Source organism: Nematostella vectensis, chromosome 2 (genome assembly GCF_932526225.1).
Source record: "Nematostella vectensis chromosome 2, jaNemVect1.1, whole genome shotgun sequence".
NCBI lineage: Eukaryota > Metazoa > Cnidaria > Anthozoa > Actiniaria > Edwardsiidae > Nematostella > Nematostella vectensis.
In genome coordinates, this window is record NC_064035.1 from 9,132,500 (window position 1) to 9,160,260 (window position 27,761).

A 27,761-nucleotide genomic window follows, 5' to 3' on the forward strand; every position below is an offset into this window, starting at 1 on the left:
TGTCTTTGAAAGATTTCGACTTTTTACGATTTATTGACATCAAAGACAACTTTATGAGATTTCATTCATTCACCTTTGTCCCAAGGAATCATGTGGAGCACCCACGCATGGCCTTTTCGATTCGCACAGGATTCCCCATATTCGAAAACAAAACATTTTCGAATAACCCCAAATAAAAGACGGCTAGCAGGCTACCTTTATTTCAAAAGCATGAATCAAAAGTACACTACAAGCGCCGTACAAACAGCGGCTGATTGGTTAGGAAAACTCCCGAAATGGTCCTTGAAGATGCGGCGAGGCAGCTCGTACATTTGTCAGTTATCTTCACCGAGCAAACGACCCAGCCACGTCCCTCCCTCTTCTATAGACTTCAGCGCTTCGCTATCCTTGAGTTGTCTGCGCCGCTCGTTTCCAGGCCGTCGTCACCATTGTCTCTGACACGCGTTCCACGTGATCATGGTAGCGCTCGAGTTTTTCTACCAGCTCCTCGCGCGCCTGGTGAGAATGAAAAGACGGGTATCAGCAGGCAGACACGGTTAGACAGGTGGTCAGACACGGACGAGTAGAAGGAGGCACAGAAAAACACGGTTACACAGACGGACAGACATGGTCGAGTAGAGGGATGGACATGCAGACATGGTTAGACTGATGGAAAGACAGACATGGTTAGACAGACGGACAGACATACACGGTTAGGCATACAGACAGACACGGTTAGACAGACGGACAGACACAGGCGAGTAGAGGGATGGACAGACATACATGGTTAGACAGGCACGGATGGATAGGAAACGGCCAAACAGACAGACACGGCTAGACAGACGGATAGACATACGGACGGACGGAATGATAGACAGACGGACTGTGACTTACAATAGCCAGAGTGGAGTTTTCGGATGCTTCACCAAGAGCAACCAGAAGGTGATCTAAGGTCGTATACGGCAGCCACACGCTAGGCATGTTCGCGTGAAGTGCAGTCTGCAAAAAAGTGACACAAAGTGACAGCCTAGACATAAGTATATAAAAAAGAAACAACATTTTTTAAACAAAATAAGATTTAAAAACTGTTCGGATTTGACCATGCGTGCTGATAAGTTTGGCGCTAAAATATTCCTCACGTCTGTTCGGATTTGATTTGACCATGCGTGCTAATAAGTTTGTATCCCTCACGTATAGTCTGCACAGTTAATCTTGTGCCACGCTGATGATTGAAAATCTGATACTTCGATAGATCAGTCGGATGATCTGATTAACGGAAAAAAAAATTAGACATGAGCCTCTCCAATCTAAAAAAAACCCCGAAGTATTCTTAACACTGCCCTGAACGGTAACGCCATGTACGGTGTTGCCGCACTGGAAACAGTCATTACTCTTGAAAATATAGCCCTTATTAGTAAGACAAAACGAAATCTTAGTGATTCCAAAAGTTCAGTTTTGGCCATGAGCCTTTCACATTTGCGAAATTTTCATATCGCAAAAATTTCATGTAATAATCTAATAAGGGGTGTCCACCTTAAGTCCAAAGTGTTCTTTGCCGTCGCCTTGCACAGCATGGATGTATTCGATGGCCAGGTCTGTGGCTTCTTGAAGCATGTCGTACGTCACGTAAAGATAAAGCAGTTCCGATGGACTCAGGCGCTGGAAAGCGACAGCGATAGAAATTACACTAAACAACGCGGAAAGTTAACGTATAGTTACTGGGATATAATCTACTATAAACAACGCGGAAAGATAACGTGGAGTTACACAATCTCGTCCCTAGAGCCCTTCTTATGCGTAGTTACAGTGACATAATTTACTGTAAACAACGTGGAAAGGGGGCGTAGTTACAGTTGCAGCGGTGAAATTCACTCCGAACAACGTGGAATCGTGAAGTCCCGATAACTTGAATCCCAAAGGAAAAACAGTTGGAGTTTTCGAGGGTAAAAAACAAAAACAAAAACAAAAAAACAACAGAAAAGTAGAAGGAGCGTATACAGGGAAGGTGCGGTGCCATGCCATCGCAAACTTACCTTGAAATCATTAACGAGCCAGGAGGGTAGATGTGCGCCCAGGGATAGGAGCTTGGTGGCGACACACCGGTGGTAGGAACGACCCTCGTGCATGCCCTGTTTATCCAGGTGAGTGCCCTGTTTATCCAGGTAGTACTGCAATAGGTGCCACGCCTGGTCAGCGGTACTACAAGAGCAGGGAATATCAGCCTTCGGGATGCATACTTCGGGAAAACAAGGAGCCACAACAACAACAACAACAACATCAACTACAACATCAATATAATCAACATCATCAACATCATCACCAACGACAAAAAAACAACCCTGTACATGAACGTCCTCATTACCATCAACATCATCATGATCATCATTATTGTGATTATCACCACCAACCTCATTAATGCTTTATCATCACCATCTTTATTGCCACAATCCGATCAACATCAGCATCGTATGTAGGTTGAGTGGTATCGATGCTGCTGCTGCTGATGGTGGTGGTTATGATTACGATGCTGGTGAAGGTGATGACGATTGTGATGATGATAATGCTGCTGCTTACCTTTTGTCTTGCGAGAATGAAGGGCCGACCGAGTCATTAGCTCGTAACCAGTCCCACGCGCCGTCCTCATCGAGCCCGCCATTCCTTCAAAGATAAACATCGAAAGGTCACGGACAGTGGCATACAATGAAGTTCTGCATGTAACTTTCAATTTGTATACTCAAATGAAAAGTTAGTGGTTACCGATAGAGGCAGGAAAAGTGGTAATCAGAAGAGGGGAGTCAAAATACAATAGAAACAAGAGTAAGAATTGTGACTATATCTATGTTGATTATATTGTTTAAGTTTTTACCTGGAAATACCGGCGCAGTTGTACGACAACTTTACACATCTAAAGAAGAGAAGATATGAAATGTTATTCAACGGCTTAGGAGGCCGTGTCAAGAAATACTGTGATTTCGAGCTCAGCATGATAAACCTACGAGTCGGTTAATAACTAGTAATTAATAAACTAAATTCTGATGTGCCTTCTTGCTTGTATGCATGCATGCTCAAAGAAAAAAAAACAGAATTCGTTACAAACTTGATTTTTTTAAACTTTAAAGTAGAAACTACGCACGCAAAACAAACAAACACAAATAATCAAAAACAACAAGATGGCAGCCGAGACTTGACACATTGACTAATTCTACTGAAAAAAAGCCAACAACAGCAAAGTAAACGCATACGAGCAGGCTACGGAAGTCTCTGACTCAGACGGTAGCGAATTGGGATGATCACCATCATTGTCAAAGAATAGTACCTTGAGGCTAGTCCCTCGAATATCGCATCGCGCGGCAGTTTGAATGTCTCAGCCACGGTGAACGCGGTGTCGAAGAGTCCCACTTGGATCAGAAGAGTCTGGGTCTCCTTCGGGGTCAGGGCGGGGCCTGGGGATAGCAAAACACAATGATAGCAAGGCGCTCTGACCTTACAGACAACTACAGTTTTATTATCCTCTCTCAGCGACAGCTCTACACAGTTCTACTATCCTCTCTCAGCGTCAGCTCTACACAGTTCTACTATCCTCTCTCAGCGACAGCTCTACAAAGTCTGAAGATATTTGCTTTTCCTCGTTTTGTGTTAGGATACCTCTTTGCTTTTCCTCGTTTTGTGTAGGATACCTCTTTGTTTTTCCTCGTTTTGTGTTAGGATACCACTTTGTTTTTTTACGTTTTGTGTTAGGATACCCCTTTGCTTTTTCTCGTTTTGTGTTAGGATACCTCTTTGCTTTTCCTCGTTTTGTGTTAGGATACCTATTTGCTTTTCTCGTTTTGTGTTAGGATACCTCTGCTTTTCCTCGTTTTGTGTTAGGATACCTCTTTGCTTTTCCTCGTTTAGTGTAGGATACCACTTTGCTTTTCCTCGTTTAGTGTAGGATACCCCTTTGCTTTTCCTTGTTTTGTGTTAGAATACCTCTTTGCTTTTCCTCGTTTAGGGTAGGATACCCCTTTGCTTTTCCTTGTTTTGTGTTAGGGTACCACTTTGTTTTTTTACGTTTTGTGTTAGGATACCCCTTTGCTTTTCCTCGTTTTGTGTTAGGATACCTCTTTGCTTTTCCTCGTTTTGTGTAGGATACCTCTTTGCTTTTCCTCGTTTAGTGTAGGATACCTCTTTGCTTTTCCTCGTTTTGTGTAGGATACCTCTTTGCTTTTCCTCGTTTAGTGTAGGATACCTCTTTGCTTTTCCTCGTTTTGTGTTAGGATACCTCTTTGCTTTTCCTTGTTTTGTGTTAGGATACCTCTTTGCTTTTTCCTCGTTTTGTGTTAGGATACTTCTTTGGTTTTCCTCGTTTAGTGTAGGATACCTCTGCTTTTCCTCGTTTTGTGTTAGGATACCACTTTGCTTTTTTTCGTTTTGTGTTAGGATACCTCTATGCTTTTTCCTCGTTTTGTGTTAGGATACTTCTTTGGTTTTCCTAGTTTTGTGTAGGATACCTTTTTGCTTTTCCTCGTTTTGTGTTAGGATACCTCTGTTTTTCCTCGTTTAGTGTAGGATACCTCTTTGCTTTTCCTCGTTTTGTGTTAGGATACCTCTTTGCTTTTCCTCGTTTTGTGTTAGGATACCACTTTGCTTTTTTTCGTTTTGTGTTGCGATACCCCTTTGCTTTTCCTCGTTTAGTGTTAGGATACCTCTTTGCTTTTCCTCGTTTTGTGTTAGGATACCTCTTTGCTTTTCCTCGTTTTGTGTTGCGATACCTCTTTGCTTTTCCTCGTCTTGTGTTAGGATACCTCTTTGCTCTTCCTCGTTTAGTGTTAGGATACCTGTGCCTTAGCCTTTATTGAATTCCCCTGGGCACGGTAACAAGGAATGGCTTCGTAATATATATTTAATCAGCATGTAGAATCAACAGGCGATAGATACAAAATAGCGCTTCTCCTCTCTTGATCGATCAGTGCGGACTGGAGCCGCAAGGAAAAGTTAAGGTACTGGAGTCAAAACGTTAATATCACACGTGTACCTATGCCTCTCATATCTTTCTTTCACGCGCCTTTTATCCCGTCTGTTATGGATTTGTTTAGCTAGCTAGGATCTTCAGAAGTAATAAACGTAACTTAGTCATGATCTATCTTTTTTATTGACACCTGATCTCTTCTAAAATAAAACTTATATATTTTTTATTTTCATTCTCAACGCTTATGTTTCTATTTGTAGAAAATTGTCCTGAATTGAAAAAGAAAAGATTCATTTGAGCCTGTGTTACCTGTTCCTTGCGATGGGTCAGCGTCCATCCGCAATAGCTGAAGCCTTGCGAGAACCAATAGGTACTCTCGTTCCAGATCTCCAATCTCCAGCACGGTCAGCTTGCGCCTGGGCTTGGGGCGACTATCACCATACCAAGATTCCTCATCCCCTTGTTTGCGCTTTGGGGACATGTTCGGAGGTTCTGTGGTCTGGTAAAAAAAGTTGTCGGGTGGAGTACTCTGTTGACAAACTACCCTCGCAAGCGAAAGGTCTACAGGCCAGTATTGGCGATGAATATATTTCTATAAGGCCATTTGGTCCAGCACAGGATGAAATGTGTTAAACGATAAGAAGACTGGGTTGGATTCTAGAGATTTGGGCCATTACAGGATTTGATGTGTTAAACGTTAAAATGGCTATCAGCGATTTGGGCCATCTGCCAGTACAGGCCGGAGTGAATATCGAAGGTCGAAAAGGATTGGGTGAATTTTAGCGATTTGGTGCCTATTTCCTCCTCGCAAGCAGGGAAACAAATACGACTCTTTTTAAAACAAATCCAAAATCCATATATCAATTTTGTTTGCTAGGTTTGTATTTTTAAATTTTTAATTTCAGATTAATTTTGTTCAGATACAAAAAGTCCGAGTAATGACAGATCGCGCCAAAGGGATCTTCCCTGTTGCTTGATTAACAGAGTTTCTATGGTTTACCATGATGTGCCATGGTTTACCAAAGTATTGCCATAACCTGCCATGACGTGCCATGACGTGCCATGACGTGCCATAACGTGCCATGACGTGCCATGACGTGCCATGACGTGCCATGACGTGCCATAACCTGCCATGACGTGCCATGACGTGCCATGACGTGCCATGACGTGCCATGACGTGCCATGACCTGCCATGACGTGCCATGATGTGCCATGGTTTACCAAAGTATTGCCATAACCTGCCATGACGTGCCATGACGTGCCATAACCTGCCATGACGTGCCATAACCTGCCATGACGTGCCATAACCTGCCATGACGTGCCATGACGTGCCATAACCTGCCATGACGTGCCATGACGTGCCATAACCTGCCATGACGTGCCATGACGTGCCATGACGTGCCATAACCTGCCATGACGTGCCATGACGTGCCATAACCTGCCATAACCTGCCATGACGTGCCATAACCTGCCATGACGTGCCATAACCTGCCATGACGTGCCATGACGTGCCATAAACTGCCATGACGTGCCATGACGTGCCATGACGTGCCATGACGTGCCATAACCTGCCATGACGTGCCATGACGTGCCATAACCTGCCATGACGTGCCATGACGTGCCATAACCTGCCATAACCTGCCATGACGTGCCATGACGTGCCATGACCTGCCATAACCTGCCATGACGTGCCATGTCGTGCCATAACCTGCCATGACGTGCCATGACGTGCCATAACCTGCCATGACGTGCCATGACGTGCCATAACCTGCCATGACGTGTCATCACCTGCCATGACGTGCCATGACGTGCCATGACGTGCCATAACCTGCCATGACGTGCCATGACGTGCCATGACCTGCCATAACCTGCCATGACGTGCCATGACGTGCCATAACCTGCCATGACGTGCCATGACGTGCCATAACCTGCCATGACGTGCCATGACGTGCCATGACGTGCCATGACGTGCCATGACCTGCCATGACGTGCCATACTATGAGTATTAAATGCCATGGCACGTATTGGCAATGTTTCACCATATATTGCCATGGTGTGCCATGGTGTGCCATGACTTGGCATACTACATACTATGAGCATGGTAGTTTACTTCCATGAACTGATATGACTTGCCATTGTCTACAATGGACTGCCATGACTCGCCAATGAATACCGTTATGTGCTTGATATAATTCGTGATGGTATGTATTAATGCACTACCCTTATTAGTGACACAAGTATTCCACTTTGATATTCGTGACGGTTATCATTGACTCTCTACCGTTCCTATGCTTATAATGACTACCATTAAAGATTACCTTGTTCTGGGCATGGTCCCAAGGTGTGACTATCCAAGCATTTTTCGGCTCCACCAAGCGCAGGGCGTTCATGGCGGCCAGGTAGCATTTGGCTTGTTTTTGAAGGCCTGCCTTACCAGGCAACTCTCGCCCCAATCTTCCACCGTACTCATACATCACATTGCCAGCTAAAAATCAAAGAAAATTGGCGCAATCATAACAAAAAAAACAATAATAATAACAACATCATCTTCATCAACAACAAATCACATCAACAACGGTAACAAAAATCATTTTGTTTATTCATAGCTATTGTAGTTTATATAAACTAGATAACAGCGACGGTCAGAACACAAATTATACTCTATATAAACGCGAGGTTACCCCCATTATATTAAACGTATCGCGTAACGGTATCCATTCAATTCGTCCACAAACCGACTCGTCCACAACCAACTCACCCACAAACCGACTCACCCACAAACCGACTCGTCCACAACCAACTCACCCACAAACCGACTCGTCCACAACCAACTCACCCACAAACCGACTCGTCCACAACCAACTCACCCACAAACCGACTCGTCCACAACCAACTCACCCACAAACCGACTCGTCCACAACCAACTCACCCACAAACCGACTCGTCCACAACCAACTCACCCACAAACCGACTCGTCCACAACCAACTCACCCACAAACCGACTCGTCCACAACCAACTCACCCACAAACCGACTCACCCACAAACCGACTCACCCACAAACCGACTCACCCACAAGTAGAACATCAAATAGGCACTAATGGTTTCTGGTTTCGTTTGCCAAAAAGGCATGTTACATATGAAAAGCTCAGGATTACTCACCCTTTCGGTAATCGCCTCGAAACATGTGGAAGGCGTAAAGAAGGTCATAGAACTGATGTGTGGTGATGTCCACAGTGCGGGCATGAGACTCCATGATGCCAACAAACTGGCGATTTAAAAAATAATAATAATAAGAGGAAAATTAAGACAATTAAGCCTGCTATGGTTAGTAAAGTAATAAGCTAGAGGCTTCAATATCACTTGGGATTCTTCACCTTGAACTAATGATCGAGTTGAAGGCATGCATGAAGCCGCCTAAGGCAGCCGCCAAAGGTCTCGTGTCTAACCACGGAACACAGCTTAAATAGAAATTATTGTTTTTTGGGGGGAGGAAGGAAAAACACCATTAGAACGGCCTGAACCAATTAACTTAGTTCACATGGGAACCGGAATCGAACTCAGAACACAGTAGTGAAGGGCACAAAAAAGCGATACTCTGCACAGGGCGCCACCTGTGCTCCCATACAAATGAGGTGTAGAGGGCTTGTCTCGATACCCAGGGGAGAGTGGCATGTTTAATCCAAGCTTATATGGACGCATTTAACAATACAACCTTCTATTAAAAAGGAATTGATTAAGGACAATAGAAAAACAGGCACTTCCACGGCTTGAGCGATTTGTAAAGTACATTTGTAAAGCTATCATCCCAGTAAAGTATGCAACTTACTTGGTCCTTCAAGTTGACATACGGGTATTCACACAACTCCTGCAGCTGTCCACGCTCGCATAAAACCACCATGAACCGGTGAAGGCAATCTCTCCTCCTGAAATGATGGAAAAAGGATCAAGTTAAAGAACGCAGTTGAGAGGCTCACTTGACTAGCTCACGTGGCCAGTTCTTGGGTAAGGGTTACTGGTTAAGACACCCACCTGCTTGGGTCAGGGCTACTTGATAAGACACCCACCTGCTTGGGTCAGGGTTACTGGTAAAGACACCCACCTGTTTGGATCAGGGTTACTGGTAAAGACACCCACCTTTGGGTCAGGGTAACTGGTCAAGACACCCACCTGCTTAGGTCAGGGTTACTGGTAAAGACACCCACCTGCCTGGGTCAGGGTAACTGGTTAAGACACCCACCTGCTTGGGTCAGTGTCACTGGTAAAGACACCCACCTGCCTGGGTCAGGGTTACTGGTAAAGACACCCACCTGCCTGGGTCAGTGTTACTGGTAAAGACACCCACCTGCTTGGGTCAGGGTTACTGGTAAAGACACCCAACTGCCTGGGACAGGGTTACTGGTAAAGACACCCACCTGCTTGGGTCAGGGTTACTGGTAAAGACACCCAACTGCCTGGGTCAGGGTTACTGGTAAAGACACCCAACTGCCTGGGTCAGTGTTACTGGTAAAGACACCCACCTGATTGGGTCAGGGTTACTGGTAAAGACACCCACCTGCTTGGGTCAGGGTTACTGGTAAAGACACCCACCTGCTTGGGTCAGGGTTACTGGTAAAGACACCCACCTGCTTGGGTCAGGGTTACTGGTAAAGACACCCACCTGCTTGGGTCAGGGTTACTTGTAAAGACACCCACCTGCTTGGGTCAGGGTTACTGGTAAAGACACCCACCTGCTTGGGTCAGGGTTACTGGTTAATGCAGCATAAGCCTCGTCATTGTGGCCGAGCTCAAGGTGGTGTTTGAAAATGTTTGACCATAGATTTGGCTGAAAAACAAAAATACATGAATCCTGAAATTTTGCTACAACTAAAAGGTACATCAATCAGACATCCCGGGCCTATCGACATGACGGAAAAACATGACGTGACACTTCAAATAAGCCCATTTCACATCAAATAAGGCGGAGTACTAAGTAACTTATAGCAAACAAAATATCAAGTGCGCCTTTTTTTAAATTGATGCAACTTTTTGTAAAGTGTCATTGAAATTTGAGCTTTTCGTCGCTGAACTGATACACAGGGCAATGATCATCAAGGAAAAATTATCTTAAAAAGCCAAAATCTGGTTATGTGCACTTTGGCCTCACGTTATTCGTGTTTTAAAAATCAGTCTGTAATACAAGGAACCTTTAGTCATTGTAAGAAATTGTGTCTACTCTCTATCTAAAATTGCACGTTTTCCAGGTTTTTCTGTCATGTCGGGCCAATCAGTTTGCAGCTTAGTTCAGTAGGGTGGCATTATCACAATAGGCGACAATAAACACATAAACATCTTATCATTCATATTTCTATTTTGTGTGTTGTGGTGGAGAGAGCAGACACAACAATATTCATTGGAGAGAAGTTAGGAGTAAAACAAAATGGAAAAAAATTAGGTAAAATCATATCACAAACACCACCTCTACTGTCCCACAGGCCATATCAGACCTAGATATGAAAGTGGTGAAAAATAGGGTAGAGGTGATATTGTTCCTCACAGCTTTGTGAGACCCTGTCTTTTGCTGTGGTGATGCTTCTACTTACAACATTAGGATCCTTTGAGTTGGCAATACTAAGTGCTGTGTTAGCTACAGATATTACCATGTCTAGAACTTCAAACTGCTCAAAGAGGCGCATGACCTAAAGACAGAAAAGCAAGAGAGAAGCAAGGACACAGTTAGTAAGGAGGTAATAAAGGCCCACAACCTAAACACAAGGTACTGATGTAAGCACAAAGAAGCAGGAAAACATTGGCTATTTGGTGATAAAGGAGGTCGAGAATGTTATAGCGCTGTTAAAGAAATAAACCCTGTTAATTACTTCACCTTGACATAATACAGCACAACTAGAGAGGCAGGATCTTGGCTGTCAGACTGTAACAGCTTGCGTATTGAGCCATCTTCATCTACTGCAATCATAGGTAAACAAGGTCATAAGCACATTGGTAGACACAATGTGCTTATGACCACTGCCAGGTGGCATATGGTGGTAATCTACCTAAATTATGTCAACTCACCAATTCCCTCTGCCGCCTTTGTGAAATGCTCAAGAGCTTTATGGTGTTCCCCAGTGACTAGATGTGACTGGCCGCACAAGAAGTCATGATAGGTCTGAAAAATGGCACCCCAGCCGGCAATCAAATGGCAGTAGCCCTGGAGGAGCATGTGCTGACAGTTTGACAGGAGAAAATCAGCAAGTAAGATTGATTGTGTTGGCCAACTAACAACTTGATGTAAGGAATTTACAGACAGCAGTGGGCAAAGATTCTATCCATGAACTTTATTCCAGTGATATTCCAGTTATATTCAGAATGTTTGTCAAATTCTAAGACTTTCTATATAAAAAAGTTTATTTTGATAGAAAGGTTAGGTCTGGGTAAGGGTAAATCACTACCAAGCTGGAATATTTTGGTTATTCTACCGATTAAACACAATACCTATGCAATGTTTTCTAAAAGAAATGAAAATTTGAATAAAAACTCAAAGTTCTCTTAAAAGGTAAAGCAGAATACCAAAAATTAAATGTAATTATGCAGAAAATGTAATTGTGCAGAAAATAATTCAAATACAAGAAATCTAAATATTGTGACAAATATGAGTATCTCTTGCTGTTCACTTACTAGGCAATCCAAAAAACTTATCAGGACTTGCACCAAATGAGCTATTTTAAAGGATACAGGAGCCCAGCTAAACAGGAAAGAGTTATCTTCAGTTTTGCACCAAATGACTGTTGATCCAGACCTTGTGTTCTAGAGACCATATCTCTAAGTTGCTGTCCTCCACTACTCTGAATAAAGGCTTCCAGCAAGGTGCCACCAGAATGATCTAAAAACATGATCCAACCAACAAAAATCATCCATTATTTGACTGAGTGGAAATCAGCCAGCAATTACTACAATGCTTTACAAGTGTTGTTTGGTGGTAAAGATTTTTTCTTAATAGTTTATAAAGCATAACACAACTAATTCTTGTATGAAACTTAATCAGAGACAGAGAATCTGGCTTAATTGATTAAAAGAAGACTTGATCAATTCATAATAAACGCAGCTATTTGTGACTTGAACACAACTACTTGACATTAAACATTTGGGCATAACTTTTTTTTTATTCTTCTTATTTGTATTATAACTCTTTTTTCTTCAAGTGCATACATACCAAGAAGATCAAGTATATTTCTTTGCATTCCATCAGAGATCTCGAGGGCAGCTAACTGCTTGAGGTTAGACTCACTGGAAACATTACAAAGATAACAGCTCTGTTAATAACAAAGCATGCGATAATATCAATAATTGGTAGGGGCCTTTTAATAAGCTTTTGATTATTAACATTATTTAAACATCCTATCTTGAGATTCAGACTGACAAGTGATGAATAAAAAACAAACTCCTTATTGTACATCATTGTATCAATAACATACATAAGGTTCCAGTTTTTCAAACTCGAATATCTATTCTCTAGCAAGCCCTTGTAAAAAAAGGGGTGATACAACTGTACTCATTTGGTCTTGTAGTGAACTCAACAGTCCTCACGCAATCCTGTTTTTTTTCTGAACATTATTGTCTAACTTACTATGCATTTGAAGGTGCTGGAGCAGGCTTCTGCTCTGCAATCCAGTGAAGGGTATGGTAGCATCGCAACAGCCTACACGCATGTGGTATGTACAGAGAACTGATATCTTGACATCGTTGAGGAGATGTGAAAGCCTGTGCATTGAACCACACAGATTAAATTAGCCACGAGCCATAAAAATGCACAACTCTAGGAAATGTTGGTATTAGACCCTGTTTAGATAGAGCTATTTGTACATTGACCAAAAGGCAGTATCTCTTTATAAAGAAAATGCTTAACCAAACTCTGGCATAGCTATTTCATCAATATTATTAAGCGATAGCTTAAGGCAAACAAATCTAGCAAACATATTTGTAATGTGGCTCAATGGGAAATGTGCATAAGAGCCAGAGAGCTTTCAGTGGAACTTTGATGTGGGGGTGGGTGTCTACTAGACCCAAGTGATAGCATACCCTTGATTCTAGCCTTTCCACAATGCAGAGAAGGACCAGTAGATCACAACAGAAGTTCATGCGTGCATTGACCATTTGCTGGAAGCTCAGGCAGAGGGTTGAAATCATGGATGTACTGCCAAAAACCTGCTTGCAGCCATCACCCAACCAGTCTATGAACACAAATAATATTTAATGTCTTTTATTAGAAGGTAAAAATTCCTTATATCAAAGCAGCATTGTCACCAGTTTACTTCCGCAAGCCTGATAAAAACCTCAACCGACAGTAGACAAAAGTATCTATTAGAATCTATTTAACAGGCCATGCGCTCTAAATTATCAGTCACACCCTCGGAGAAACATCCAATAGACACACTGTTTTACGATTTTGAAATATTTTTTACATTTACCATTAAAAATCACCAGAGATAATATGTAATCGACTTCAAGTAAACTGGTGACACTTTAAACTTCAATCTAATTCAGTTTCCCTACACTCAATTTCAGGTATAAAATGATGTTGTTAAATAAAATACATTTAGTTTTCTTATTTTTAAAGTCAGATATGTTAGATGATTCAAAGATCAAAAACAGTGTTAGATGAAGGAAGAAAGTTTCCATGAGGTAACTCTTAGGCTTGGCATAATGAGTTGATGACAGATATATAATCACCAACAGTGTATTGTAGGAAACCTCATGCTATTTTGTCTGTGTACTGATGGTCCACTAATTTTTATTCTTGTTATTTTGTACAACTATGTTTTCTTTCAGATCAAAATTTTAAAGGTGACAGCATGTGTTACACTTGATCTTGATTTACATGTACATAGCAAGAGGAAGAAAAAGAGAATAATAAAAAAGAGAGGGTGACACAGAAATTTAGTGCATAAATCATTGGGAAAATCCCTGGAACTGTACCTCATTTTCTAGTTTACTTTTTGTACAATCTCTACTATTAGTTTTCACAATAAACAAAGATAGGTCTCCCCAGTGAACCAGTAGCATTTTCCTCCATTTATGTGTGCATCTATTTGGTTTTATTTGCATGAAATAACTAAATTGCACTCTAGTTGCAACAAACCTGGGTTAGCAGCCTTTGTGCTATCAAGGTTCATCCCAGAAAGATCAAGTGGTTGCAGAATGATTTCAAGACAGCTCAGCAAGTCAGGGATTGCTTGTAACCTAAAGTTGAGCAAAGGCTCTTGGTTATATACAATAGCAGCAAGTCAGGGATTGCTTGTAACCTAAAGTTGAGCAGAGACTCTTGGTTATATACAATAGCAGCAAGTCAGGGATTGTTTGTAACCTAAAGTTGAGCAAAGGCTCTTGGTTATATACAATAGCAGCAAGTCAGGGATTGCGTGTAACCTAAAGTTGAGCAGAGACTCTTGGTTATATACAATAGCAGCAAGTCAGGGATTGTTTGTAACCTAAAGTTGAGCAAAGGCTCTTGGTTATATACAATAGCAGCAAGTCAGGGATTGCTTGTAACCTAAAGTTGAGCAAAGGCTCTTGGTTATAAACAATAGCAGCAAGTCAGGAATTGCTTGTAACCTAAAGTTGAGCAAAGGCTCTTGGTTATATACAATAGCAGCAAGTCAGGGATTGCTTGTAACCTAAAGTTGAGCAGAGACTCTTGGTTATATACAATAGCAGGGAATAAATGGTTTGAATTTGCTGAACAAGAAGGCTGTCTACCTTGCTCCCCTCCCCCTAGCAAATACTGCATATACCCTTGCTATTCAAATACATTGTGAATCAATCATTTTTATAACATGCGAATCAATCTTTTTATAACCAATCAATAAAATCATGTATCAAATATGTGAATCAATCATTTTTATAACCAATTACTTAAAACCAAGTTTACTATACAAGTTTTTATAACCAATCACTTAAATCAAGTATCAAACAACATGTGAATCAATCATTTTGATAACCAATCAATAAAACCATGTATAAAACAAATATGTGAATCAATCATTTTGATAACCAATCACTTAAATCAATTAAATCAAGTACCAAACAGCATGTGAATCAATCATTTTGATATCCAATTAATAAAATTATGTATAAAAATGTGAATCAATCATTTTGATAACCAATCACTTAAATCAATTAAATCAAGTATCAAACAGCATGTGAATCAATCATTTTGATAACCAATCACTTAAATCAATTAAATCAAGTATCAAACAGCATGTGAATCAATCATTTTGATAACCAATCACTTAAATCAAGTATCAAACAGCATGTGAATCAATCATTTTGATAACCAATCACTTAAATCAAGTATCAAACAGCATGTGAATCAATCATTTTGATAACCAATCACTTAAATCAAGTATCAAACAGCATGTGAATCAATCATTTTGATAACCAATCACTTAAATCAAGTATCAAACAGCATGTGAATCAATCATTTTGATAACCAATCACTTAAATCAATTAAATCAAGTATCAAACAGCATGTGAATCAATCATTTTGATAACCAATCACTTAAATCAAGTATCAAACAGCATGTGAATCAATCATTTTGATAACCAATCACTTAAATAAAGTATCAAACAGCATGTGAATCAATCATTTTGATAACCAATCACTTAAATCAAGTATCAAACAGCATGTGAATCAATCATTTTGATAACCAATCAATTAAATCAAGTATCAAACAGCACGTGAATCAATCATTTTGATAACCATACAGTACTAGGGCAGAGGGGGTAGCTACCCAACTAGTAAAGTCAGAATTTTACAAAGGACAAAAGAAACAAAAATGCTGTCTGCCCCCTCCACCACCAACAACATTAACAATAAAACTGCCAGAAATATCACTCTATCTTTAACTGCTACCTTGCTTCAATGGTTTGAGCAAACGGTGAGCTGTCTTCATCTCCAGTTAGAAGTTTGTCCTCCCCTCTAAAACAAATTTTTTAAACATTATCAGAGAATCCTTAACAATTATTTATCACTGCAATGCCTTCAGAATTAAGTTAATAATTTGGTAGATTAGTTAGCTTACATAAAATTACTTAGGCTGAATTGCATTATCAAAAAAATTAAAACAAAGAAATATATTTCAGATACCTCCCATACTGATAATAAATATTGTTAATATTATCAATTAGATAACAAAACTGTGATAAACTTGAATCATTCTGTGTAAGCTTGGACACATGGAATAAAAAGATTCTATCAAGGAGTGTAGCTCTAAGTTAAGGCCATGTTACACAAGGCAATTTTCGACTGTAACTGGCAACGCAATGATCGTTGTGAGCGTAATTGCCTCGTGTAACATCCCCTTTTTTGCAACTGGAAATGCAGCAAATTATTGCAAACAAATTATAGAAAATTACAGAAATCATAGTTACTGTTTTCTGGCTGTATTTTGACCAAGAGCTGCTGACATTTAAAATTTACAACAGATGTGTTGCATTGGGAAAAAATTTTTGCGAGCATGTGACATCCCTCAGCAACTAATAGTTTTTATTTGCCATCATTGCGTTGCCAGTTGCAGATGGAAATGGCCTCGTGTAAGGTGTGGATAACTCAAATACTGCTCTATTTACCTGTCGTGGGCTAAAAGAGAGGACGCTATCTCCTTTGCCGTCACTTCTGGGTCTCCTTTGTACAAGAGGGCATACTCTATGGCAGCTTTGTTTTCATCTGTTACCTATTGAGTGGTTATATTGCAGAAATTGATAAATATTGAGATGAGTACTGTAAAATTAAAACAAGTACAAGACAGTTGTTAGCATACACAACATTGTAGATCTTACTTACTGTATCAGTTACCAGTTTGAAGGCTTTACAATAGAGTGTAAGTGCTGATCTCGTTGAACTATCTGTTTTGGCAAAAATGCACTGTATAGACAATCATGTATGTATGAGAAGGTAAAGGAAAGGGAACTTAGGTTAGACACTTTCTTTTTGTGTGCCATTCCAAATACTTGAAAATAAAGGGAGAAGATTGTTCCATCTTCATTAGCATGCATTGGAGTGGTATATGAAAACAACAGCATCTAAAACTAGGTCTTAGTGACATCGTAATATGACAACATGTGGGCATACACCCTTATTACTCAGTTTAAGAAAAAACAAAACTTCCAAGATACTGTACAATAAAATTAATTTTGATTTCACTACAAATACAAAACTTAACTGAATGGAGTATCTTATTTGGTGACTTTTATTATAATGACTTGTTCTTTATAAGTTACATTATTGAAGTTGCCAGAAGACAGATGGCTGATAAGGTACTAATTCCTACAGTTATTTCTTTTTTGAAATTGGTAAATTAGACAGCCGGCTGTCGAATACATACTCTTCTCTAGAAATGGTTCAGCATAGAAGTCCTCAGGGTCCACCTCATCTGGCATTAGGCTAATCTTCTCAATGGCATCACAAGGTCTCAGAAATGATACCATTTCCTATGTAAAAGTATATGATTTCAGTAGTCAAGTGTGTAGGGTTTCAATTCCTAAAGTTGTGCTTTGCTTACCTTTCTGATTACACAAACCAAATCGGTGGTGTCATCTGCAAATAAACCAAATGGTTTGCATCCAGCCTGCAATAAAACATTTACAAAGAGTTTTTATGTGATCAAGTAAAAGAGAAAGTGTCTTCATGCATTCTTGTATGTTGGTGAATAAAATGGATACAGGCAGTCTAGATTTATTTGTATAGTTTTATGATTAATGTCTTTTCTACCCTTGACACTTTTTTTTATTAAATTTGGTTGATTCCAAAAGGCAAATGGGTGTTATTTTTTTCAAGAACAGGAGATTCTAAATATAAAAAGATTCTCAATAAAGAGTTGATAGGACCTACCACATGATACTGAATGACGTAACTGTAGAACTGCTCCCAGCATCTTAACTGGAGCTGAAAGTACTCATCGTAGGATAAGTCTCCATCTGGGGCATTAAGCTGGATTTCTCCATCAATCAAACTCGTCACAAGTTGTTGCAGTTCCTGTCTGTTGCTTAAGAGACTCTGGATAGCACTTGGGGGAAGACTGGGACTAGATGGATAGATCTGAATAACAAAACAGGGACCACAATTAATTGAAAGCAGTTTTTGGTTGTACCTCATTTCCTTGCTATTTCTGGACATTCGAACATTATATGCGGTTTTCACTTGTTAAAAAAAGGCTTTGAAAATTGGGATGTGGATTATACGCAGGTGCTCATTATATGCAGGTAAATACGGTACTGTTGTTGTTACTCTGTGGAGCTAGCCAACTGACCTGTACAGCTTTTAGGATTGCCTGATCTCTGAGTCGGCCAGGGTAAAACAGCTCATCTAAGAATACTTCCTATGGATGAAACAAATAACCAATGTAATGTGGACTGGTGGAAAATGGTGTAAAAGTCCAGGAGATATATACCCTTGGCTCTCTGTGAGCGGGCACCACAATCTGGGAAGGGACTATTGATGATGTCGACCTCTTCCAGCAAGAACTACTTGCATCTCTGTGGACAAAACAATATATGGTAAGTGCAGTATCCAGGAACATACACAGGGGGGGAGGGTGCAGGTTGTGTACACTCACCCCCTGGCAGCCAAAAAGTGGGTCATTTCTTATTAAGGAATCTCCAAATACTATGACCAATCCTGGGTACTCGCCTGGTATTGCTTATATTAGCAAAGGATGTTCTAAGCCAAGCAGATGATATGATCAGATGATCTTACAGGATGCCTGCATATGTACATACCCTTCTAAGCCTGTGAACATGGTGACTGGCTCTCCATCTGTTGTCGAGAATGTTGCCCAAACATGTTGAGCTGTGAGTGAAAAATCTACTAGACTGCCCTGTAAATACAATTGAGGATCATCAGTATTCAGTGACCACATAACAAATGATAGCAGCTGTCTTACCATTTCAGAATCCACATGAGAAATGTAAACAGGTAGCATGCAGATACTTTCTTCAGATGCAACAGCTTCATAGACAGAGAACTAAAACAAGGAAAACAATTTAAGAATAACCCCAAACCCTGTATACAGTTAGGGCTCTCTACAAGTCTATCAGCACTTAAACATATGAAATACATTATCCATTAGGTATAGAAATTGTAGACTGCATCCCATGAATTGTTTAGTAATTATAAGAAAGAATTAAAGGGGCAATCACACCTGTATATTTCCCAGTTACTCTCCAACTCTACCATTTCAAACTGAACCCATTTTTTGATAGGGTGCATTTTTGCATATCATCAAATGCACAGGAAAATAACAAGAGAAGTGTGTTGATACAATAAAGTACCCTGTGCAAGTGTCTACCTGTTTATGAAAAGGGAAGCACAAATGAACTGCTATATACACTCTGCCTGTAGAAGCCTGCACATATTTACACATTCTATGGCTCTGGGCTGAAACCAAGAGAAAATAGAAATACCATCAACATCTATAGACTTACATGATAACCTTTTGTCTGGAACTCTTCTTTTACAGATTTACCAGCAGTAATTCTATTACATAATAATCATACTACTTATAAAAGGCTAATTAAAAATATATATACCATCTGAAGACTGGCTATCAATATCATCTGAAACATCATCAAGTAAATTCTTGACTGCAATGCACTCTTGTTTCTAAAGACAAAATTAGATGTTATGGTTGAACTCAAGATTTTATATGGAACATATGGTTATCACTAGAATAAAACTAGCCTGGTATAACTAGAAAAACTACAGACAGGCTGTAGAAAAGGGGAAATAGGATTAACAAAGGGATTAATATTAATGTTGAATTGCTATATGAAAACAGAGTTGTTTTACTGACATTTCATCAGTAACCCTTTGCCAAAGCACAAAAAAACATGGTTAAATAATATAAAAACCAAAATTCATTTACCTGACAGGACCATATTCTAAACTTGTGGTCACGGCATAAAGTAAAGATACACATTTGCTTCCCTAAAGGCTGTAGAGTAAGTTCAAGCACACCATCTGCATCGGGGGTGACACCCCTCAGGCTAGTTGGTACAAGCCCAGACCACAGGCGCTGCATCACGCTGGATTTGCGTAATTCAAACTGCTCAGATTCACCTGAAAGGTGTATTCTTCTTTAGTCACTCATTGCACAAATTAAGAAAATTCCTGTAAAAAACTTAATAATAATAAATCATCATAATAATGATGATAATGATGGATCTATAAACTATAAGTCTCAGGAAAGATCTGCTACAATAGGTGGCTGTTTTATGATTTAAAAACAGCTACAAAATCTATATCAAGGGTTTTATTAAGTTTTGGGGTAGGTGGTGGAGACTGATAAGTAGGGGGTGGAAGTTATTTTATTTTATTAGTTCAAATAAATCATTATTAAACCTTTTAAAGAAAGTAGCTGGTACTTGGAAAATAGTAGCTGGCTGTTCCACCGGCCTCCGGTCCTAAATGAAACCCCTGCTATATTATTAGATCCACAGAGTACATTTAGATGGACAAAGTGCAATTGATATTGTTAACCTACTATTATTGCCAGGTGGGGGAAGTTTGATCAGCAGAATGCTACCACTAGCAGTGGCAAGAGCAAAGAGCACTTGCCCATCTTGGCACAACCACCCAGACGCATAGAGACAATGTGTGCTAAATACTGCAAGATTCCATGGCTCATTTACTTCAGGGATAGAGTGGAGGTTGAAGATAGATGGTAAGGTCACATTAGAAGATGAGGAGAGAAAGAAAGTCTGCAATTAGGAAAAAAAACATATTCAACATAGTGATATTATAATAAAGTTTACATAATGTTTTTTTTTCAGTTAGTTTGTCAAATATTGTCAAACGTAAAGCATAGAAACATGGAAATGCTGTAACAAATTTTCTATGTGTGGAAAGCTGAGTAAGTGACAATTTGCTAAAATGTATGCTCAGTGCACTCTAATTCCATTCGTGCTGAATGAATTGGCACTCTAATACAATTACTACTCTAATGTAATTGGTACTTTAATGCAATTGGTACTCTTATTCAATTGGCACTCTAATGCAGTTGGAACTACAGTCGAAGCTCTCTGAGCGACCGCTCTCGTAAGCGACCAGCCCCGATAACGACCACGATCACGAATAACCGAGAGAAATGGCACACAAACTCTGTAATTCTAAGCTCTCGTAAGCGACCAACTTATCAGGGTGACCAGCTCCGTTAACGACCACAATTTCAAAACACCAACTGAGATTTTATTTTATTTTTAAGCTCTCGTAAGCGACCACGATGATTTTTGGCTTTACAACATCAGTCAACACCTGATAAACATCATACCCGATGCATGCTGAAATCTCATATAAAGCGGAAATGTTCTAACTATTAAAGAATTCCATAATTTCGATTTTCTAACTTCAATTTCAACCATTTGTTTGTCTCTACAAATGTGTAAATGCAAGGAATCTCTAGTCCATTGCCAGCTCCACGATTTATCCTTTTTCCAGTTACAATAGCCATCCACTTGTTTGTTGCACGCTTTAGAAATTGGCTAACAAAAGACGCCATGCGATCGTCGTAGACGCAGAAGATATTCTAATGACGAAAAGCTTAAGTCATCGATATAAACGAGCATAACGAGCTACTTTGTGTAGAATTAATTGCTATAAAATAAAACAACTCACTCTCATGATAAGTCAAATACCTAGTTTAAAAATCAAGCAATAAACCAAAATATCACAGCGTTGTTATTATCACGATAACTTTAAGATTCCATGTTAATTAAGTTCCCGTAAGCGACCAAAACCTATTGTTCAAGTTTTTGGCGCCCAATGGTCGCTTATGAGAGCAAGCTCTTGTAAAAGACCAGCTCCGTTAACGACCACAATTCTCAGTTCCCAAGGTGGTCGCTTACGAGAGCTTCAACTGTAATTCAATTGGCACTCTAATGCAGTTGGCACTAATTCAATTGGTACTCTTTGCAAGATCACACTTACATGCTTTGGCAGTCTATCTGGATGGGGAAAAACAAGTCTGTGGACACTGGTGGTTGTTGCAATTAGCAGAATCACATTTCCAGCAGATTCATAAACAGAAACTTTAGGCAACAATTTGCCATCAGTAAATCTGAGTTGAATTCTATTTCCTGACAGGTTCACATCAAGGGAGTACTCAGATAACTCAAGTATATTGTCATTGATTTTCCTAAAAACAAAACAAATAAGTAAACTTTTAATGTAAATGATGAATTACTTATTACTGAAGATTTCAGTGGATAGATACATAACATTAAAGAGGAGATGAATTCCAAGGGAGGTCATAACATGCTTAAAGCAAATAATATACTTATTGCTATTGCTATTATAAGGTACTAAAAGTTTATCCCTGGCTTTAGGATGAATAAAATCATTATACATACTTATGCCTAGTGCACACTAGCGACATATCGACATCGTTATGTCCATGTCGTTGTGTCGGGCTAAACATAGTGCGCGCGCCATTGTCGTTATGTTGCTAGTGTGCAAAAGGCATTACAGTTCTAGGGGCCATACAAATTGTCTGACAGAACAGATTTTACAAGTTACAAAAACCTAGGCTTGGACCGGTTGCACAAAGCGTGGGTAAGTTAACCTCTTAGATAAAACCCCTATTCGGTGGATAGTTATCCGCTGTATAAAATAGTTGGTTTCGAACCTTCGGACATAACTTAACTTACCATAGTATGAAGCGATTGTTAGTCACCGAGTCGGGCCTTGTGTTTCTCCTATACCCATACCCTCCAGCTACTTGGCAGCTAGTATCTTCATCAGTCCTTATCGTGGTGTTTGCTACCGATGCGATGGTAATATCTAGTTTTCTAACATCTTGAGAATCAGCGAAGGCGGTCACTTCGCGCACACATCTCACATCGGCCGCCATTTTGACCGTACCGCCATGAGCTATAGTTCCAGTCTCTCTCTGTACATTTTCAACAGCGATCTCGAGTCTTGAGTTTCAAGATAGAAGTCGAATGTCATAGAAACTGTAAACAAAATGTCAAAGTGACGTCCTATTAAAAGTATCGGGTAAATCTTATGGATGTTTTGCCTGTTTTACGTATTTAAGCGTAAGTATAACATTTTAAATAAATTTCATATTGTTTGTTTCGGGGGCCTGGGACCTAGGACGGAAAGAATATAGATCAAGATGGCGGATGAAAAGCCACATCTTTCCTTGACAGATATAAAGGACGTTCGAGCTTCTCAAAAGAATCTCCATTGTGTATTTATAGTATTAGAGATAGGTGAATATCATACCTTTTTCAAATATCTTTGCGTTCCAGTTTAGCAATTAATAATTAGAAGCAGCTTCAGTGTTCACTACAAAAGAATTTCATAAGGCACTTGAGTATTGATAAATGCGTCTTTTTTAGGAAAGCCAAACAAGACAAAGGACGGTCACAATGTACGCTCCTGTCGTGTCGCCGATAAAACAGCATCCATTAATGTTTCTATCTGGGATGAGTTCGGAGAATTCTTACAACCAGGGGACATTCTAAGACTTACAAGAGGGTAAAGATAGTTCTTGCTCGAAATTCTCAAAGTTTTTTTTTTCCTATTCCTGTTTCCTCGACCCCAAGCCAGAAAAATCTTAATGAAATGTTCTTTCTCTTCTAGATATGCAGCAGTGTGGAAAGGCTGTTTGACATTGTATACAGGAAGAAATGGTCACTTAGAGAAGCTCGGAGAGTATGTGTTTGGCTGAGTTATACCTCAGCACAGCACACAGAACATTGATTCAGGAAGGGTGCATCTTGGCTGCCCTTAATCTCTGTTTGGGTTGTTAATGAGTCTGGGGCGGGTACTTTTAACTCACCCTGCAGTGTCAGAGTTACTTAAAATTGCACCAGCCCTCAACCAGCTCAACCAGCCCTTTATTTGTGACCAGATATTTCTTGGATTTCTGATGGGTAAGCCAGAAATACTATGCTAATTCCCTGAAATTTAATTTTCCTTACTTTCAGCTTCTGTATGGTTTTCTCCGAAATCCCAAATATGAGCGAGCCAAGTAACATCCATCATCTGAAGCAGGTGACATGTTTATGATCATTTATGCTAGATATCCCATATTCTTACCAGATATGTTATATTAGAGACAAATGATTTAAGTAATGGAATTTTAGTTACTGACATTCTTTTCTTATTTTCTGCAAGGGCGAGCAAGGGAGAAATTCTCCTACAGCTTCCCAGCTTCCATCAAATCAGTCCAGTCGTGCCCCTGCTGGCAGTGACGTGACCCCCTCCTCTACCCAGCCGCCGCCATTTGGCAACACTCAAAGATTTCACCCCTATCAGAGACCAGAACAACCTTCACCAAATAACAAAACAGACCAGTCACGTGACCCAAGATTACGAGGCAGTAATGGCAACGGAGGGTCGTCCAAGCCTAGTAATGCCAGCAGCAATGAACACTCTCCTCGCAATATTATAAATAGCAATAGGGACCCACGGACCCGAAGATGATCCAAAATTAACTAGAGCTCTATGTATTATATGGAATTTAGGATTAGAATGTGTAGTTTGTTTCTCAATAGTATGGTTTATAGTTTGAGAGTAGAAAGAAGAAACCATTAAGGCAAAATAAAAAACACAGAGACAGAACAGTCATGAGCTAGGCAATGTGAAGAGACCCCAAAAGTGTAACTAGATTATTTGAATTCTTAAATGACTTTATATGTCCCTTTCGCAACCTGCTGTTATGCATCATAACATTTTGTATGTTATTTTGTAAGTGACCTCCTGTGTGAATATAAATACTCAGCCCTGTATTCTACTGAACCCCTGTTGATACCAGCCTTGTCCCTTTGTGAGTGTGTGCAGTATCTGACAACTACCTATTGTATGCATAAGTACAGCCCCCACACACACATCAAACAGGCAGTTGTCCAGACCTATTTACAACTGTTTATAAAAAGATGATGACACAATCTCCCGACTTGATAATATTATGTGCATAATATCGCAGCCCCGTCAAGTGGGGCCTCAAAGACGGCGGAATGGTCCCAGGGTGAGGGATTGCAATTTCAAAGGGGGTTTGAAATAGAATAGTTTAAAAATGTATAATATCGTCTTTCATGAAGCAATCGATTTATACATGTAACACTTGTAACATTTTTTAGTTACATGTAAAAACCACGCGTTCACGTTAAAAGAAAAGTGCAGGGGCGAGCGTCCCCTGACCGTCCGCCGCCCCTGGGCTTGTCAGCTCTCTCACACTTGCCAATCCTTAGTTGCTCCAACTCGATGAAAAAGTACTAGCAGCTGTGCAAGTGTGTACTTCTAAAGTTACTCGTAACATGACTAAGTCGAAGTTTTGATTCTTGGTGTGTTATTGTATTATCGTGCACAAAAATAAAATTATTCCTTTTAATTGCACTACGCATCCATCTGCGCACGAACGTGCCTATTTTTCGCTAAAAAGAAGAGTTATTCAGCAGCGCGCACAAGTGACACGTACATGCAAGTATACAAGTATACAAGTATACAAGTGACACTACATGCTTTGATTAATTGAAGATTTTTCTTAACAAATCTGGGTAATTCAACTTTTTTAAATTTGAAATATTGTTTATATTGTCGTTTTACACAAGGTATACATACTTATAGTATTCTTTTCATAACTTGTTGAGAAGTCCCAATCTAGCCCTAGTTAATCGCATTATTTATAAATTTAAAAAAATGTTGCATATTAAAAAAAGAGCTGAGCAGGCTACATGCCACAACAAAAAGAATTGGTTGCGAAATGGAATTCAGAGAAATAACCTATTAATTCTTGAGCCATCCTGGGGTACCCATGGCGTTAAGAACCCGTGATCTTTTTCTTCTCTCCTACCCCCTCCCCCACCTACCCCTACTCAGGCGATCTAAGGCATGGCTCTCGAGAATATGCGGAAAAATCACATAAAATGGCGTTTAGGGGGAGTTTAGGCATAAATGCATGAAATTTGTCAAGTAAGTTTGTCTTGTGAGACGGAAAAGGACTATGTATTTTGTAACCATGGAAGCTAAGGTCGCGTGACTAAAAGGCCGCCATCTTGGATTTGTTATAAATTGCTCAATGCCTCCAACCTTAAACTCAACCGAATGCGTACGAAAATTGTATAAATTTATAGGTATTAGCTGCCTGCATAAGACTGCAACTTGAAAATTGGGATAAATTTAGAAAACAAAATTATTATTATTATTATTATTATTATTATTATTATTATTATTATTATTATTATTATTATTATTATTATTATTATTATTATTATTATTATTATTGGTTTCAAAAAGAAATAAAAAGAATCCCTACCTATCGTGGGGGGCGGGACAGGAGCCTATAGTAGTTCAGCCTGAGATTTCAACAAATTATGCGAGCATGCAAAGAACTAGCCTCCTGCGCAGGCGACTTTATTGTGTTATGCCTTCAGATTCAGATTCGGGATACCTGTGTCTGTGATTTTAGGACGCGGGAGTATTTTCTTCGCCTCCCTCCTCCCTGTGTCATTTTCCTCCTCTATTCGCCACAGGAACCCCACATCGAAAAAAAAAGCTTTTTCTTTCCGTGATAAGATATGCATGCGGAGGGGGCTAGCAAAGAACATGCTCAAATGTTTCGAAAGATAAAAACAGAGGTTCTCTTACACTTCAAATTGAAGAAAGTACTTGAATATCTGACAATCTTCATTAATAGCCATTATCTTTTTCGCCTTCAAGGATACTAGGACACAAGTCTTGATATAAGACTTATCATACAAGGGATGATACGTAAATTGTTTATCTTTTTGATATTTCTGGTCATCACTTCTCTCCTTATCATTCTAAATCTAAATGGTAAAATGAACAATAGTTCTGTTATCAATCCTGAAGTAAGGCCTAACTATTGTACAGTGGAACCTGGATTTTACGATAACCTCGATTTTAAAATGACGTTCCTTTCTCCATGTTCTCCAGGCGGAAATACAGTGAAATGTATAAGAAATTGACTCGATCTTACGATATTGGATACAATATCGATATTCTCGATTTTACGAGTCTAAAAAGACATGGCTCTGCGCGTTTCGTTTCGAGGGGCACCAGTCAAGTTATCCCGAGATGATGGGCGCTGCGGGCCAGAAAATATCATCAAGACTTCACCAGTATTCGGCCCGGCGATACCTGCGGTTTGTGAGCCAAACAGTCAGCTCCTTGTTGCAACGAGGTGACCGGAATGTGTGGTATAGGGAAGGCGAATTGTACTTGTGAATCATGTACTGATTTCCGCAAAGTTATATCGGCCGAGTTGTACGACTGGGTTCCGCAGAATGAGACATGTAAACTGAAAAACTACACAAGGGAGGTGGATTGCAGAGTGGTGTCGGAAAGGTTAGATAGCCTAGTTTTGATCGGCGACTCTCTCATGCGGCATTTCAGCAATTCCCTGCTCACTCTTTTTACCAATGACCCTGAAAGTGGAGCTCTTCTAAATGGATCGGAGGTGTGTCATGGAGAGCGGCAATTTGTCGATAGCGGGCGGTCTAGATGCCATGACAGAACTATTAAGGAAAGGGCGGATGTGGTCCCTAAAACAAAATTCTGCCAAGGTGTTCCCTATTTCCAGTACAAATATAATGCTTCATACAGCCTTGAGTATCGACATGGTCCAGTCGAGCTGGTCAACAAAAGCATTCTGTCTAACAGTCGAACGGCATTTTTTGTCAACGTTGGCCTTCAAGATGGCCTAGTGACTAAACAATATCAAGATAGCTATATTGAACCAGTGTTGAGTTTGATCGGTGATCGCGAATGGCCAAAGTTTATTTGGATGACGACACATTAGCTTTATTAAGCCAGTGGCTTATCGGAGCTGGCAA

General features: G+C 40.0%; 2 protein-coding genes and 1 long non-coding RNA gene across 6 annotated transcripts; 1 reads left to right on the forward strand and 2 right to left on the reverse strand.

The window, feature by feature from the left end:
* Positions 1-178: 178 nt before the first annotated feature.
* Positions 179-22,847, reverse strand: LOC5521241 (nuclear pore complex protein Nup160). Its single transcript, XM_048720400.1, has 36 exons — positions 22,605-22,847; positions 21,886-22,093; positions 20,444-20,660; positions 19,826-20,019; positions 19,491-19,563; positions 19,250-19,338; positions 18,845-18,925; positions 18,681-18,778; positions 18,353-18,437; positions 18,212-18,280; positions 17,794-18,000; positions 17,465-17,530; positions 17,288-17,393; positions 16,747-16,808; positions 16,533-16,636; positions 15,817-15,882; positions 14,044-14,144; positions 12,984-13,135; positions 12,532-12,665; positions 12,118-12,191; positions 11,640-11,787; positions 10,980-11,182; positions 10,789-10,871; positions 10,508-10,603; positions 9,656-9,750; positions 8,755-8,851; positions 8,088-8,193; positions 7,246-7,412; positions 5,237-5,426; positions 3,296-3,422; positions 2,846-2,884; positions 2,554-2,637; positions 2,013-2,178; positions 1,513-1,638; positions 874-978; positions 179-495 (listed from the first exon to the last, which is right to left on the reverse strand). Exons 1-36 carry the CDS (start codon positions 22,805-22,807, stop codon positions 382-384), a joined length of 4,335 nt encoding a protein of 1,444 aa, XP_048576357.1. The 5' UTR covers positions 22,808-22,847; the 3' UTR covers positions 179-381.
* On the reverse strand, positions 3,640-5,209 carry LOC125558622. Of its 3 annotated transcripts, XR_007306156.1 has the most exons (3): positions 4,340-5,209; positions 4,014-4,273; positions 3,640-3,851 (listed from the first exon to the last, which is right to left on the reverse strand). It is a non-coding gene; the product is annotated as an uncharacterized LOC125558622 (long non-coding RNA). The 3 variants fall into 3 exon arrangements; XR_007306157.1 differs by lacking the exon at positions 4,340-5,209 and having other exon boundaries at positions 4,047-4,332; XR_007306155.1 differs by lacking the exon at positions 4,340-5,209 and having other exon boundaries at positions 4,014-4,332.
* Positions 22,848-22,871: 24 nt separating the features above from the next.
* Positions 22,872-24,695, forward strand: LOC5521240 (SOSS complex subunit B1). 2 transcript variants are annotated; one of them, XM_048720409.1, is made up of 5 exons: positions 22,872-22,994; positions 23,301-23,439; positions 23,545-23,616; positions 23,892-23,958; positions 24,082-24,695. In XM_048720409.1, exons 1-5 carry the CDS (start codon positions 22,967-22,969, stop codon positions 24,388-24,390), a joined length of 615 nt encoding a protein of 204 aa, XP_048576366.1. In that variant the 5' UTR covers positions 22,872-22,966; the 3' UTR covers positions 24,391-24,695. The 2 variants fall into 2 exon arrangements, with proteins under 2 accessions (XP_048576366.1, XP_001641161.2); XM_001641111.3 differs by lacking the exon at positions 22,872-22,994 and adding an exon at positions 23,043-23,171.
* The last annotated feature ends 3,066 nt before the right edge of the window (positions 24,696-27,761 follow it).

Coding starts and splice junctions, on each gene's coding strand:
- LOC5521241 (XM_048720400.1), bottom strand. CDS start 22,807: ATGGCGGCCGATGTGAGATGTGTGCGCGAAGTGACCGCCTTCGCTGAT. Junction 1,639..2,012: donor GGCTCGTTAATGATTTCAAG/GTAAGTTTGCGA, acceptor GTCGCTTTCCAG/CGCCTGAGTCCATCGGAACT. Junction 496..873: donor AAAACTCCACTCTGGCTATT/GTAAGTCACAGT, acceptor CATTCTCACCAG/GCGCGCGAGGAGCTGGTAGA.
- LOC5521240 (XM_001641111.3), top strand. CDS start 23,075: ATGGCGGATGAAAAGCCACATCTTTCCTTGACAGATATAAAGGACGTT. Junction 23,440..23,544: donor ATTCTAAGACTTACAAGAGG/GTAAAGATAGTT, acceptor TTTCTCTTCTAG/ATATGCAGCAGTGTGGAAAG. Junction 23,617..23,891: donor CACTTAGAGAAGCTCGGAGA/GTATGTGTTTGG, acceptor CCTTACTTTCAG/CTTCTGTATGGTTTTCTCCG.